Genomic DNA, 15,826 nt, shown 5'->3' on the forward strand with positions numbered 1-15,826 from the left:
AGCTGGGACTATAAGCGTGAGCCACTGCACTCGGCTAATTAAATTTTTTTTTTTTTTTTTTTTTTTGTGGAGACAGGGTCTTGCTCTGTCATACAGGCTAGTCTTGAACTCCTACCCTCAAGTAATCTTCCTGCCTTGGCCTCCCAAAATGCTGATATTACAGCATGAACCACCTGATCTGTCCTAAAAACCACTTTTCTAAGCAACTCTTAGATGACAGTACTTTACAAGGGATCCTGGATCCAGTGTTGACAGTGACAACCTCAAAAGCCCCTAGGTGGAGCTGTTATCCCTTGGTGAAGATTCAAGGATTGCCAACTTAATCCTTTCAGGATTAATCCTACTTAGCCATACAAAGCCATTTCAACAGTGGTGAAGCCCAAGACCTTCAAGCCTGGGGCTCTATATTACAGGGAAAAAAAAAAAAAAAAAAGTAAGTAATTTTCCAAGTTCTGTGGGAATAAAGAGGTGAACTAAGTCCAACTAAGAAGCTCACAAATGGCCGGGTGGGAAGATACCGTGAGCCCAGGAGTTCGAGACTTGCCTGCGCAATATAGTGAGACCCCGTTCTCCACAAAAAGGGGAAAAAAAAAAAAAAAGGACAAAAAAAAAAAGCTCACAAATGAGCAGGAAAAACAGTGTATACCCCTCACATCTCCATATACACTCTCTGGCCTGCCTCAAAAGGCATCCCAGGGCAGGGACAAGCTTGGCTCTGCAGCATTACTCTTATTACAAGGTCTTTATAAAACTGCAAAGAGTACCATCTACCTCAAATGAAACCCTTTACCCTGTGCCCAGCAGATGAGCCCCCACTAAACCTTCAGCATCATTACCATGGTTATTTGACTAGTTACGCACACAGCAGTACTCAGTGTGATGACCACAAGCACCGTGTGGGCAGGATACGGACAGACAGCAGGGTAGGGTCCCCAAGCTGCTAAGTGAACTGGATAGGTGGAGTAAGAATGGGGGAGGGAAGGTCAGCTTCACGGCAGGAATGAGATTCAGGAGGGCAGATCTGAGTCAGGAGATATGCTAACAGGCCAGCTACCTAGTGATTGGAGTAGGCTCAGGTGAAGGCTGGGTGTGCGACAGCACCACAGACACAGGGCTGCTATTTGGGTTCCTCCTGCCTGTGTGTGGCCCAGCATTAACTCTCATCCCTAGGCCTCTGGTGGTTAAAAGGTGTTTACCTTAGGACTAAAAGCTCTGTCTCTTGAAGGGAAGGAAGAGCCTTCTTATCTGCTCAGTCAGGTGGTCATGGGACCTGACCCACAAGGCCCACTGCCAAGCACTAGAAATAGGTGGGAGTATAATCTATGGTATCGACCATAAAAGTGCAAACAATGATAGTTCCCAGTGGACTAAGGGGGATAGTGAATTCTAGGAAGTGAAATTTGGGTAGGCTTTCAAAGAACTGAACTATGAAAAGGAAGGTCAAGAAATTCAAAGAAGGCTGGGAGCAGTGGCTCACACCTGGAATCCCAGCACTATGGGAGGCCATGGTAGCAGACTGCTTGAGCCCAGAAGTTTGAGACCAGCCTGGGCAATATGGCAAAATCCCATCTCTACAAAAAAAAATAATAATAACAAAAATTAGCCAGGTGTGATGGCACGTGCTTATAGTTCCAGCTACTCAGGAGGCTGAGGTGGGAGGATTGCTGGAACATGGGAGGTGGAGGTTGCAGTGAGGCGAGATCACACCACTGCACTCCAGCCTAGGTGACAGAGCAAGATCCAGCAAGATACTGTCTCAAAAAAAAGAAAAAAAAAAGAAATTCAAAGAGGGTAAATAAAGTATCTAAACAAAGACGGAGATGGCTATCTTTGTTTAGCCAGGCATGGTGGCAGGTGCCTGTAATACACAGTTGGGGTGCACTGCACAAATCATTTTGGTGAGAAATCAGCTCAATTAGTGGCTGGTCAGATTGGAGGGGGAGGAAGAGAAGATGTACATGTCAAGCCAAGGGAAAGAAAGCTGGACTATGTAAATCATGTTCTGAAAGAGTTCATCTCAAAGAAGTGGGCACTGCTACATACTGATTTCAAGAAATGTAAGCTCTGCAGAGTAACTTTTCCAGCTCACTCCCTTCATAAACCTATATATGGCCTCAAGAACTCAGGAAACTGGTGGAACATTCCAAAAATGAAATCATGTTCTTCGCCAGGCCCACTGCATCACCTCACCGTTCTCGGAGGAATGTGCAGCAGGCGTCTTTGATGCTCTGCAGCTGCAGGAAGCTTGCCCCCATCAGCAATGACTGGACATTTTGCTGGTCAATGGCAAGGTTGCCGTTGTAGGCAAAGTTGATTAGAGCCTCCAGGGCACTAGAGGAAAGAGGGAAAGCTGTGAGATGCTCTTCAGAGATGAGTCTTGGTCCACGGAAGACTCAGGTCCTAACTGAACTGACATTATTTAGCTCATGCTCTCTTTGAGAATCTATCTAATGGAGTAACTACTTCACCACAGCCCAAAACTCATCTACCAAGTTGTCTTCATTGCCCTATAGAAAATTCTAAAAAAGAGAACACAATCACCCCACAGTTGCACTACTGAAAAAGTCAAGAGCAGCCATTCTTCTATATTCAGTTTCAATCCCTGATCGCCTACGTGCATGAATTATATCCAAATAATCATAAAATACTTATCCACCCCTTTCCTATGTTGCTACACTGTCTTCATGTTTATTGTTTTTAGTGGCTGCTATATAATATTATGCAAATATGCTATCATTTATTTCCTTTATTGGTAAGCATAATAGCCATTACCATCTTGCTGTTAGAACGTTTCTAAATTATTCCTTTGGGGTAAATTTCTAGAATGATATTTCTAACATTTATTCTGCTTTCAATTCATGCTGAAAATGAAATCCAAATTGCATCTATAGGGCTGTATGTGCTGTGGTCCCTCTCCATCTGTCTATCCTTATCACCTCCAGTTTCTCCCTTCCTCACTGGACTCCCAACATTCTGAACGTACTCTTACTTGAGACCTTTGCAATGACTGCTCCATTTGGAGGGCTCTTCCACCAGATGGCTCACTACCTCACTTCAATTAAGATGTCTCAGCTCAAATGCCACCCCATGACAGGGGCCTTCCTTGATCATCCCAAAATAGCACAGACCCCACTATCCTTCACTAGCCTTTACTCTGCTTCACTTTTATCACTTTCACTCTTAGCCATACCATGCATGTATTTGGTGACTGCCAAATCACTACTAGAAAGCTGGTAGAGGCCGGGCATTGTGGCTTACACCTGTAATCCCAGCACTTTGGGAGGCCGAGGCAGGCAGATCACCTGAGGTCAGGAGTTTGAGATCAGCCTGGCCAACACAGCGAAACCCCGTCTCTACTAAAAATACAAAAATTAGCCTGGCATGGTGGCACACACCTGTAGTCCCAGCTGCTTCAGAGGTTGAGGCAGGAGAATCACCTGAACCCAGGAGGTGGAGGTGGCAGTGAACAGAGACCATGCCATTTGCACTTCAGCCTGGGTGACAGAGTGAGACTCTGTATCCAAAAAAAAAAAAAAAAAGGTTGTGGGTGCCTGTAATCTCAGCTATTCATGGAAGACTGAGGCAGGAGAATCATTTGAACCTAGGAGGTGGAGGCTGCAGTGAGCCCACTGTACCAATGTACTCCAGCCTGGGCACCAGAGTGAGACTCTGGCTCAGAAAAAAGAAAGTTGGCAGAAGGAGGGGAGGTGCTGTTTTCTCACTGCTATAACTCAGATAGATGATAGAGCTGTGCTCATCAGGGACGTGCAGGCAATTTCTGTTAAATGAAGCACCTAGACTATTCATGGGATGAGCATGCTCCTTCAGACCCACACCTCAGGGAAGAGGAGTGCGCAACGGCCCTTTGACACTTACTTCTATGTCTTTCCTCATAAGTAACTGGCCTAAGATTTCTTTCTTTCTTTTTTAAGAGTCAAGGTCTCACTCTGTTGCCCAGGCTGGAGTGTAAAGTGGTATGATCACAGCTCACTGCAGCCTTGACCTCCTGGGCTCACCTCCCACCTCAGCTTTCTAAGTAGCTGAGACTACAGGTGTGCACCACCACACCTGCTAATTTAAAAAAAAAATTTTTTTTTAAATATACAGATGTGGTCTATGTTGTCCAGGCTGGTCTTGAACTCCTGGCCTCAAGCAATCTTCCCACCTTGACCTCCCAAATTGTTGGGATTTCAGGTGTGAGCCACCTCACACAGCCTGATCTGAGATTTCTACCTTGCCATGGGTATATAAATCCTCTTCCGGTATTGGGGCAGATTACCTTCAGTTATCCAGAGGGTAACACACAGTCTCCTAGCTCTTTTCTCCCTAGTTGTCACCACTGTCAGATTAAGAGGATGGGAAATAACTGACTACCAGCTAATGGGATAACTTTGGGCTTGATCTCCTTGAGCTTCAATTTTCTGAACCATGAAATAACCCAAATAGCTACCATCTTCTAGATCTGTGTTGTCCAATATAGTAGCCATTAGCCACATGTAACTATTGAAAATTAAACTGATGAAAATTAAACAAAATTTAAAATTCAATTCTTCAGTCCCACTAGTCATATCTCATGTGCTTAATAGTCATCTGTGGCTAGTGGCTACCATTTTGGGCAGTACAAATAAAAAGAACATTCCCATCACTGCAGAAAGCTTCAGTGAACAACACAGTTCTAGACTGATGAGAAGGGACGTGAATGAAGACACTTATTTGAAGAACTATTTTGTCACCTAAAATGACTAGCCAGAAAAGTGCAGAGAATAATACTCCACCACCCTTAAACCCAGCTCCAGTTTAAAAAAAAAAAAAACCATGTAATCTAGATCCTATTAAATTTATTTCTCTTATAGTAGGGTAAAAACAGCATTAAAACTCCCTTCATTTTTTTTTTTTGAGATGGAGTCTTGTTCTTGTCCCGCAGGCTAGAGTGCAATGGCACGATCACGGCTCACTGCAACCTCTACCTCCTGGATTCAAGTGATTCTCCTGCCTCAGCCTCTCAAGTAGCTGGAATTAAAGGCGCCTGCTACCATGCCCGGCTAATTTTTGTACTTTTAGTAGAGACAGGGTTTCGCCATGCTGGCCACTCCTGACCTTGTGATCTGCCTGCCTTGGCCTCCCAAAGTGCTGGGATTACAGGTGTGAGCTACTGAAGCCAGCCAAAACTCCCTTCATTTTAACCCCATCTCACGGCATTGGCTGAGGTTATTAATCACTTACTATTTGTGTGGAGCTAGGCTATTAGACACTGTCCTGCTGCAGGTCCTCAGTGGAACCGTGCACAGCCTGAAACTGCACCTGGAAAGCAGCCCGTGAAACCTAATGGTGGGATTCAGTACCTTGGGTCCATTCCCTGCATTACAATCTCATCCTGCTTGCACTCCATCATGTCATTTGTAAACATAGCATGGAAATACGGGATCGAGGCTGCTAAGACGATCCGGTGAGCACTGAATTTGTGATCCCCAATCTGTGGGCAAAGTAAAACACAAAGACAGATACTGAGAAATGCAAATATAAAAACCAAACCTGCCCCCCTCCACAGCATACCCCACTGCCCATTGCAATGACGCTGAAGGCAGCCCAGGGCATGGAGGCCAAGGCTAAGCATAGAGACCCTGAAGTATTTTAAATTCAATATACTTGGTTACAGTAGAAGAATGTAAACAATACATTTTAATGAAGTGTTAAAATAGTTTAAAAATTTAAGCCTGAATGTTTCATGTAATAGTTTTTACTTATATGGTAATCTCCAATGCACCCCCTTCAGCTACTCCACCAACTTGAATACCTGATTCCTCTAACACTTTATCCCAACTCCAGTTTATGGGAAGGCAGATGGACTAGGCAAACTGTCAAGATCGCTGGTGCTCCTAACAGTATGTTCCTCAACAAAAGTAAATATGTAGTGACAGGAGGGTGTGAGGAGATACATTGGTGTTGTGGACTGGCTGCTCTGCATGGCTGGCAGGGACAGAGGCCAGCTCTTCCTCCAATGAGTATCAAATCCTCACTGACAGGCCCTTAGCCTGAGGAATTCTATAAAGTGTTTCCAACTATCTGCCAAAGCCTATTCCCTTCAAGAAGCCATTTATAGCTCCAAGCTATATAAACATTTCCACATAAGAACTTTCTGTTCTCCAGGAAGAGGAAAACAGTCCTTTTTTTCCTTTTTATCAGGTTCTATGTTAGTAAAAAGCCAGAGAATCTCACTATGTGATGCTTATCTCTTTGTGTAATGTTTATCCAAGGATTCTAGCTCATATCCCTGTCACTATGCCCTCTTTCACTGAGCTTCAGGTTTATTATTTGTAAATAGCCCTTCAAATCATACACACAATCTTTCAAATGCCAAGGGATCTATATCAGATTCAAATTCTTCATAGAATTCATCATGTAATCTAGGTACTGCTCTACTATGTTGGGGACATTAAATGGCTGCATGTTTTGGGGGCTTTTATAATTTAAAAAAATCACACTAATACATGTATACTTTTTTAAAATTTTACTTTTTTCGAGATTGGATCTCACACCCTCACCCTGGCTGGAGTACAGTGGCACAATCATGGCTCACTGCACCCTTGACCGCTCTGGCTCAAGCAACCCTCCTATCTCAGCCTCCCAAATAGCTAGGACTGCAGGTGTGCACCACCACACCAAGCTAATTTTTAAAAAATTATTATTTGTAGAGACAGTGTCTTGCTATGTTGCCCAGCCTGGTTTGTGGGGAATTTAGGGGAGACAGAGTCTCACCCTGCCACCCAGGCTGGAGAGCAGTAGCATGATCATGGCTCACGGCAATGATCTTCAGCCTCCTTGGGTCAAGGTGATCCTCCCACCTCAGCTCTCCAAATAGCTGGGACTCCAGATGCATGCCACCGAGTTCAGCTAAATTTTTTTTGTATTTTTTTGTAGAGATGGGGTTTTGGCATGTTGCCCAGGCTGTTCTTGAACGCTTGACCTCAAGTGATCCTCCCACCTTGGCCTTCCAAAGTGCTGGGATTATAGGAATGAGCCACTGAGTCCTTCCCAAGCTGATTTTGAACTCCTAGGCTCAAGCTATCCTCTCTCCTAAGCCTCACCCAAAGTGCTAGGATTATAGGAGTCAGGAGTGAGCCTCTCTGCCCACCACCGCCCCCGGACTCCTTTTTTGGGGGTTGGGGAGACAGAATCTTGCTCTGTCCCCCAGGCTGGAAGCAGTGGTACAATAATGGCACACTGCAGCCTCAACCTCCTGGGCTCAAGTGATCCTTCCACCTCAGCCTCCCAAGTAGCTGGGACTACAAGCATGTGCTACCACATCTGGCTAATTTTTCTTTTCTTTTCTTTTCTTTTCTTTTTCTTTTGAGATGGAGTTTCCATCTGTCGCCCAGGTTGGAGTACAATGATGCAATCTCGGCTCACTGTAAACTCCACCTCCTGGGTTCAAGCGATTCTCCTGCCTCAGCCTCCTGAGTAGCTGAGATTCAGGTACACGCCACCATGCCCAGTTTTTGTAGTGTTAGTAAAGATGGGGTTTTACCATGTTGGTCAGGCTGGTCTCAAACTCCTGACCTCATGATCTACCCGCCTCGGCCTCCCAAAGTGCTGAGATTATAGGCATGAGCCACTGCGCCTGGTCTCAATTTTTTTTTTTTTTTTTGGTAGAGTCTGCTATGTTGCCAGGATGGTCTCAAATTCCTGGCCTCAAATGATCCTCCCACCTCATCCTCTCCAAGCTCTGGGATTACAGGTGTGAGCCACTACACCCAATTCATATTTCTTTTTCTTTTTTTTGAGACAGAGCCTCCCTCTGTTGCTCAGGCTAGAGTGCAGTGGCATGATCTTGGCTCACTGCAACCTCTGACTCCTGGGTTCAAGCAATTCTCCTGCCTTAGCCTCCCAGGTAGCTGGAATTACAGGTGCCCACCAACACACCTGGCTAAAATTTTTTATTTTTAGTAGAGATGGGGTTTCACCACGTTGGCCAGGCTGATCTTGAACTCCTGACCTGAAGTGATCCACCTGCCTTGGCCTCCCAAAGTGCTGGGATTATAGGAGTGAGCCACTGTGCCTGGCCCCTACTCATATTTCTTAAAGTTGTTCTAGAAGGTTTGTTAAACAACAACAAATAGCATTGATTTCTTAATTCCTTGCCTCTGATTCTTACTCCCAGGGGCAACCTCTTGCTTCTAGGACTTTTCACCATCTTTCTAAATAATATGCCTACTTATTACTTGTTGACTTTTTACTTTTAGTTATTCCCTGTGGTAGCCAACCTCAAAGTAGCCGCCAGTAAATGCTGACTCTTGGTATTCACACCCTTGTGCAGTCCCCTCCCACAATATGTCCGGGTTGGTCTATGTGACCAACAGAATATAGCAGAAGTGATGATGGTATGTCACATTCAAAGCTACATCATAAAAAGCACTGAAATTCCTCTTAGCCTCTTCTCCTGGATCACTTGCTGTAAGAGAAGCTAAATAACATATCCTTAAGAGAGGCCCATACGAAGAGGACTCAAGCCTTCTATGGCTACCTGAGTGAGCTTGGAAGAGCATCCTCCAGCCAGCTCCAGTCAAGCCTTCAGATGACTGCAACTTTGTAAGAAATGTCTAAGCTGACTCTGACCTCCTGGCCCTCAGAAACTGTGAGATAATAAATACCTGCTTTAAGTCACTGAATTTTGGGCCAGGCACAGGGTGGCTCACGCCTGTAATCCCAGCACTTTGGGAGGCCGAGGCAGGTGTATCACTTGAGGGTGGATCAGGAGTTTGACAGCAGCTGGGCAACATGGTGAAACCATGTCTCTACAATACAAAAATTAGCTGGGCATGGTGGCACATACCTGTAATTCCAGCTACTTGGGTCCCTGAGGCAGAATTGTCGCTTGAACCTTGGAGGCAGAGGCTGCAGTAAGCCAAGATTGTTTTACTGCACTCCAGCCTGGGCTGGAGATGCAAAAACAAAAAAGTCACTAAATTTTGGAGTAGTTTGTTATGTGGCAAAAGATAACTATTATATTAGTAATCTAATTCCTATTACGGAAGATTAGGAACTTGTCCTGATACCCTTCTTCATGTACTACCCCATATACTCCCTATCTTTCCAATATAATTAGGTCAAATTTTGGTTAAATTAAGAGTTGCATTAAGTCAATGTAAATATTATTTATAACCAAGCCATGTTGTATACTATGAGTATATTTCCCTTTTGTATAATTTTTCTTTTCCCTGGAGTGTAAACTCCTGTTAATATATTCAGTCAGGTACTCTACCAATTGTTTAAGTTGTCTGTTTCTTGAGACACTATCTACTGGAACTCTTCCTGAGAATTATGTTTCCCTCATCTGTATTGACAATGCCATGTCCTCCCACTTAGTCCTCTTTCTTATTTATTCACTTGTTCTGGTAGAATATGTCTTCTAGGCTGGGTGGGGTGGGTCATGCCTGTAATCCCAGTACTTTGGGAGGCCAAGGCGGGTGGATCACCTAAGGTCAGGAGTTCCAGACCAGCCTGGCCAACATGGTGAAACCCTGGGCATGGTGATGGGTGCCTGTAATCCCAGCTACTCAGTGGGTGTAATGCCACACCACTGCATTCCAACCTGGGTGACAGAGCAAAATTCCATCTCAGGAAAAAAAAAAAAAAAAAGTTATCTTCTAGAAGAGCTTCATAAGAAGGGTCTATGTACAATGTCTAAAAATGTCTTTACTACCCTCAAGCTTGGATAATAATTTAGCTGGTTAAAAAATTCAGAGTTTTTTTTCCTGTCAAAATTTTGAAAGTATTGCTTCATTGTCTTCTAGTTCTTTGTTTTTAGAGATGGGGTCTTACTCTGTTTCCCGGGCTGGACTTGAACTCCTGAGCTTAAGCAATCCTCCTGCCTCAGACTTCTGAGTAGTTGAGACTACAGGCATGCTAGTATGCACCTGGCTACATTTAAAAATACATATATATGTGTATTTTTACAAACTACATTAAAAATACATATCTGTATATATTTTTAAATGTAGTCCTGCTTTGTTGCTCAAGCTGTTCTTGAACTCCTGGCCTCAAGCGATCCTCCCACCTCAGCCTCCCAAAGTGCTGGGATTACAGGTATGAGTCACCACATCTAGCCTATTTTGTTGTTTTTGAGAAATCAAATGCTATTTTGAATCCTAACTCTAAGTATGCAACTGTGCTCTCTTAGAAGCTTTTAGGCCTAGGCCGGGTGCGGTGGCTCAAGCCTGTAATCCCAGCACTTTGGGAGGCCGAGGCAGGCACATCACGAGGTCAAGAGATCGAGACCATCCTGGTCAACATGGTGAAACCCCGTCTCTACTAAAAATACAAAACATTAGCTGGGCATGGTGGCGTGTGCCTGTAATCCCAGCTACTCAGGAAGTTGAGGCAGGAGAATTGCCTGAACCCAGGAAGCAGAGGTTGTGGTGAGCCAAGATCGTGCCATTGCACTACAGCCTGGGTAACAAGAGTGAAACTCTGTCTCAAAAAAAATAAATAAATAAAAAGAAGCTTTTAGGCTTCTCTCTTTATTCTTGCAGTTCTAAAATTTCAGTGTTGTATCTTGGTATTGGTTTTTTTTATTGTGCTGTATCAATCTACAGATATTACTTCAGTTCTGGAAAAATCTCTTCACACCATTTCTTTGATAATTTTCTCCCTCCTATTGTAATTTTTTTCTCCTCAGAAATTTCTATTAGTCAGATGTTAGATTTCTTGGAATAATCCTCTAATTTTCTTATTATTCTTCCCTATTTTCCATCTCTTTCATTTGGTCTATCAGTGAGGAAACTTCTTCAACCCTATCTTAAAATCTTACTGTGTTGTAGGTTTTTACATTGACTATAATATTTTTAATTTCCTAAAGATCTTATTTTCAAAAGCTTTCTTTTTATTTTATTTTATTTATTTATTTTTGAGATGGAGTTTCGCTCTTGTTACCCAGGTTGGAGTGCAATGGCGCGATCTCGGCTCACCGCAACCTCCGCCTCCTGGGTTCAGGCAATTCTCCTGCCTCAGCCTCCTGAGTAGCTGGGATTACAGGCACGCGCCACCATGCCCAGCTAATGTTTTGTATTTTTAGTAGAGACGAGGTTTCACCATGTTGACCAAGGATGGTCTCGATCTCTTCACCTCGTGATCCACCCGCCTCAGCCTCCCAAAGTGCTGGGATTACAGGCGTGAGCCACCGTACCCGGCCAAAAGCTTTCTTTTTAAAAGAACCCTGTTCATCTTTCATGAATGCAATATTTTCTTGAATCTCTCCTGAGATATTATATAGTTAATCCTGAGATATTTTCTCTTCCATTTGTTTTGATCTCTGTCTTCTATGTTAGAGGTTTTCTTTAAATGTCTAGTGACACTTAGCTATCTGTTCATACTTTTTTTTTTTTTTTCTTTTTTTCATACGGAGTCTCACTCTGTCACCCGGCTTGAGGGCGGTGGTGCATCTCAGCTCATTGCAATCTCTGTCTCCTAGGTTCAAGCGATTCTTCTGCCTCAACCTCCCAAGTAGCTGGGACTACAGGCATGTGCTACCACACTCAGCTAATTTTTGTATTTTTAGTACAGATGGGGTTTCACCACATTGGCCAGGCTGGTCTCAAACTCCTGACCTCATGATTCACCCGTCTGGGCCTCCCAAAGTGCTGGGATTACAGGCAGGAGCCACTGCGCTCAGCCCCATACTTTTAAAGTTGTTTCAAAGCTGTCTGAAGGCTCTGTGGGTAGGGGTTAGGCTTGTGGATTTGTGGGCTTCGCACTGGGGTGATCAGGCAAGAATCTGCCATTTAGTTGAGGACCCCTATTAAGCAGTCAGTATCTTTAGGGCTTTTTCTTTGGGGTTAATTTTATCAGAGCAGGATCTTCCAATGTCTTGCTTTAAAGAAACATTTGCCTACAATTATTCTGGATAGTGGGTGTGAGAGGGGGATGGTTCTACCACGCACTACTGAAAATTCTATCTTAAAGCTCTTATTTTCAGTTTTGCTCCATATTGCATCCCTTTTCCTACGCTTGATATGCCTGATTTGGAGCCTCTGGTTCAGTATCTAAGACTAAACTTCCTATCTCCTGAGAAAGTGGGGGAGGGGTACAGGCATCTAACTGCCTTTTGTACAGACTTTCAAGTACTCTTCCTGTTTTCAGTATTTAGTGTCTCCAATTCTGGAGACACTCCAGGGTTCTACACTACAAATCCTCTTCCTTCTCGGTTTCTCCCCTTGGGAGGCACTTTCAGTTCCTCTGGCCCACTAAGTCTTCCACACATGCTCTCTGGCTTTAATATTCCATTGATTTCTCATTTGCTGATACGTCTTTCCCCTCTTATTATTTTAATGGGGTTACTGAAGGGAATGAAAGTTAAGTGTGTGTTCAACTGGCTGTGTTTAACTGCTGTGCATTTATTTTCCATCTAGAAAATAAATAGAAGACAAAAGGACAAGCTGTATGTGCACCAACAGAGTGACCTGGTTTCAAAAAAAAAGAACAAATCAGCTATAGAGAAGATAGACCTATCTCGGGATATGCTAGCCAGATTACATTTGAGTTCTATATTCAGCTAAGGAGAACAACAAATTGGACCTTGTCTAGATGAGGAAGACCAAGATGGGCAAGAGTCTGAAAGGTACATCTTATAAGGAATAACTAAATGATAGCCTGGAAAAGATAATTTAGGAGGAACATGATGGTTGTCCTCAAATCCTAGAAGGGCTATCACATGGATTAGGGCAGATCTAGAAAATTACAGGAAGGCAGATTTTAGTTTATCATAAAGAATAATAGCTAAGTTAGAAATACTTGAGCAGCTAAAAATAATTTTTTTAATTAAAAAAAAAAAAAAAAAAAAAGAATAGCCAAGAACACTTAGGGGAGTCCTGGACTGGTTTTAAAACTATTAAGTGACTACTCAGAGACCTTCCAATTCTATAATCCTATGATACCACACTTTGGTGAAAAGACTTTAAAAACTCAAATACTCTCATTTGTAATCTCAGTTTTTACATGTCACATTTTTTTGCTGGGCACAATGGCTTATGTCTGTAATCCCAGCTCTTTGGGCTGCTAAGGTGGGAAGGTTTCTTGAGGCAGGGAGTTTTCAAGACAAGCCTGGGCAACACTGCAAGACCCCATCTCTACAAAAAACTAGCCAGGCATGGTGGTGCATGCTTGGGAAGATGGTTTGAGTCCAGGAGTTTAAGGTTGCAGTGAGCTATGATTGTCACTGTACTCCATCCAGCCTGGGCAAAAGAGCAAAACAATGTCTCAAAAATTTAAAAATAAAATATCACTTTCTTAAAAAATGAGAAGATCATTTATTGAGCTCCTTTATATGCCATGGACTATGACAAGTCCCCATTCTGCACATTTTCTCATTTCAGTCCTCACAGCAACCCTCTGCAGTAGGCAGTTACTTTGAATCACATTCTATAGATGAGAAAACCAAGATTTGGAAGTTAAGTAGCTCACCCAAAGTCAAGTAGCTTTTATGTGAAAGAGAAGGAATTATGCTTGGGTTGTTACTGGTGGAATTAGAGATGGACCTAATAAATAGCATACCTTCTCTCAGGTTGAATTCTCAGTCAATTAAGAAAAAAATTAAAAATAAAAAGCCAGCCAGGTGCGGTGGCTCACGCCTGTAATCCCAGCACTTTGGGAAGCCGACGCAAGTGGATCATGAAGTCAGGAGCTCGAGATCAGCCTGACCAACATGGTGAAACCTAGTTTCTACCAAAAACACAAAAATTAGCCGGGCATGGAGGCACATGCCTGTAATCCCAGCTACTCAGGAGGCTGAGGCAGGAGAATTGCCTAAACCTGGGAGGTGGAGGTTGCAGTAAGCCAAGAACGTGCCACTGCACTCCAGCTTGGGCGACAGAGTGAGACTTCATCTAAAATAAATAAATAAATAAAAATAAATATAAAAATAAAAAACCTATATAAGTGATACAACTACATAGAATTAAATATACACGGCCAGGCACAGTGGCTCCTACTGGGAGGCCGAGGCAGTGGATCATCTGAGGTCAGGAGTTCAAGACCAGTTTTGCCAACATGGTGAAACCCCATCTCTACTAAATTTATAAAAATTAGCTGGGTGTGGTGGCAGGTGCCTATAATTCCAGCTTACTCAGGAGGCTGAGGCAGGAGAATTTCTTGAACCTGGGAGGTGGAGGTTGCAGTGAGCAGAGATCGTGCCTCTCCACTCCAGACTGGGTGGCAGAGTAAGATTCCGTCTCAATAAATAAAGAAATAAATAAACATATACACAGAATGAATAAAAGTAAAACTGAAGAAATCTAAGATTAATGAATTATAACAATGTTAATATTCTAGTTGCAATATTGTACTTTCAGTTCCTCTGGCTTACTAGTTTTGCAAGATTTTACCACTGAGAGAAAATGGGCAAAAGAAACATGTTGTGGGCATGGTGGTTCACGTCTGTAATCCCAGCACTTTGGGAGGCTGAAGTGGGAGGATTGCCTGGGTCCAGGAGTTTCAGATCAGTCTGGGCAATATGGCAAGACCATGTTTTTACAAAAAATAAAATAAAATACATTAGCTGGGTGTAGTGGTGTGCACCTGTAGTCCCAGTTACTCAGACAGCTGACGCAGGAGAATTGCTTAAGCCTGGGGTTTCGAGATTACACGAAGTTATGATCACACCACTGCACTCTAGCCTGGGCAGCAAAATGAGACCCTGTCTCTGTTTTAAAAAAAAAAAAAAATTAAAAGGTTCATGTGATCTCACTGAGTTACCTTACCACTGCATGTGATCTACAATTATCTCAAAATAAAACATCTATTTAAAAAAAGGACTAAACTGGACATGGTGGCACATGCCTTGAATTCCAGTTACTAGAAGTTTGAGGCCAGCCTGGACAACATAATGAGACCTAGTCTCTTGGGGGGTGGGGGAAGGACAAAGCAAATGGGACATAAAAATATTATTTTCTTACCAATAAATGTAATATAAACTATAGCTCATATAAGAGGATAAGTGGGTTCCCTATAGTGAATATCTAGAGTTACACAGGCCCATGCAAAGGCCACTTTCTCCACTGATCTGCAATTACCTCAAATCTCCCCCCTTCTCGACTCCTCAGGTCACAAAGACATGTGAACTGGTGCCATACAATTTTTTCAAAAAAATTCATTGGTAAGAAACATATAACTGGTTGGTTATAAAACAAGGCTATTTGGCATAAATCTCTACCTTTAGTCACATTTGGCTACATATACACCTCTAAAATATACTTCTTATAAAGTATTATCAATGAAATGGAGTGAGACAGTAAATTTAAAGTATTAGAGTCAGGTTTAAAGTCCAAGATAGGATAGAAAGAAAGAAATGAATCTATGGTATACACGAAACACTCTTCACTAAAAAAAGCTACACCTATGAATACACATGGAAGCTGCTGAGGCTAGATCAGGACATTAGATCTCCTGTGTATTCAACAAACATCTAGTGTCCATGCCCATACTACCACTGTGAAATTATTTGCAATGTATAGCATCTACAAAGCAAATCTGGGACAATCATGGGACTTCCTAGGTAAATCAACACCCCCAAATTTGCTTCTAAGATCCATTCAAACTAGAAAGACTAAACCACTTCCACTAAAATTCTGTATCCACAAAGAGTGGATACAGAATTCTTTCTGAGCAGGGCTCTACATAATACACTCTGAAGACTGAAGATGCAGTACTCCTACCTGCCTCTATATTATATTTTATTATTAAGGCTCTGAAACTTTCACACCTGTCAACAGCTTTGTTTGGTAAATAAAAGAAGTGATGGGAAAAAGAAAAAAAAAAAAAGAAAAAAACAAACAAA

The 15,826-nt window shown here is 42.8% G+C and overlaps 1 protein-coding gene across 3 annotated transcripts in view; it reads right to left on the bottom strand.

The window, feature by feature from the left end:
* KLHL18 (kelch like family member 18) overlaps window positions 1-15,826 on the bottom strand; it is a 66,012-nt gene that overhangs the window by 21,277 nt on the left and 28,909 nt on the right. For 2 of the 3 annotated variants that reach the window (XM_003926283.4, XM_010337018.3), the window contains exons 2-3: window positions 5,343-5,473; window positions 2,191-2,331 (exon numbers count right to left, since the gene is read on the bottom strand). In XM_003926283.4, coding sequence (XP_003926332.2) covers window positions 2,191-2,331; window positions 5,343-5,473 — 272 coding nt within the window. The remainder of the gene's footprint in view (window positions 1-2,190; window positions 2,332-5,342; window positions 5,474-15,826) is intronic. The other variant, XM_074403964.1, reaches the window with a different exon arrangement.

The sequence above is a fragment of the Saimiri boliviensis genome, chromosome 8 (assembly GCF_048565385.1).
Source record: "Saimiri boliviensis isolate mSaiBol1 chromosome 8, mSaiBol1.pri, whole genome shotgun sequence".
In the NCBI taxonomy this organism is placed as follows: domain Eukaryota; kingdom Metazoa; phylum Chordata; class Mammalia; order Primates; family Cebidae; genus Saimiri; species Saimiri boliviensis.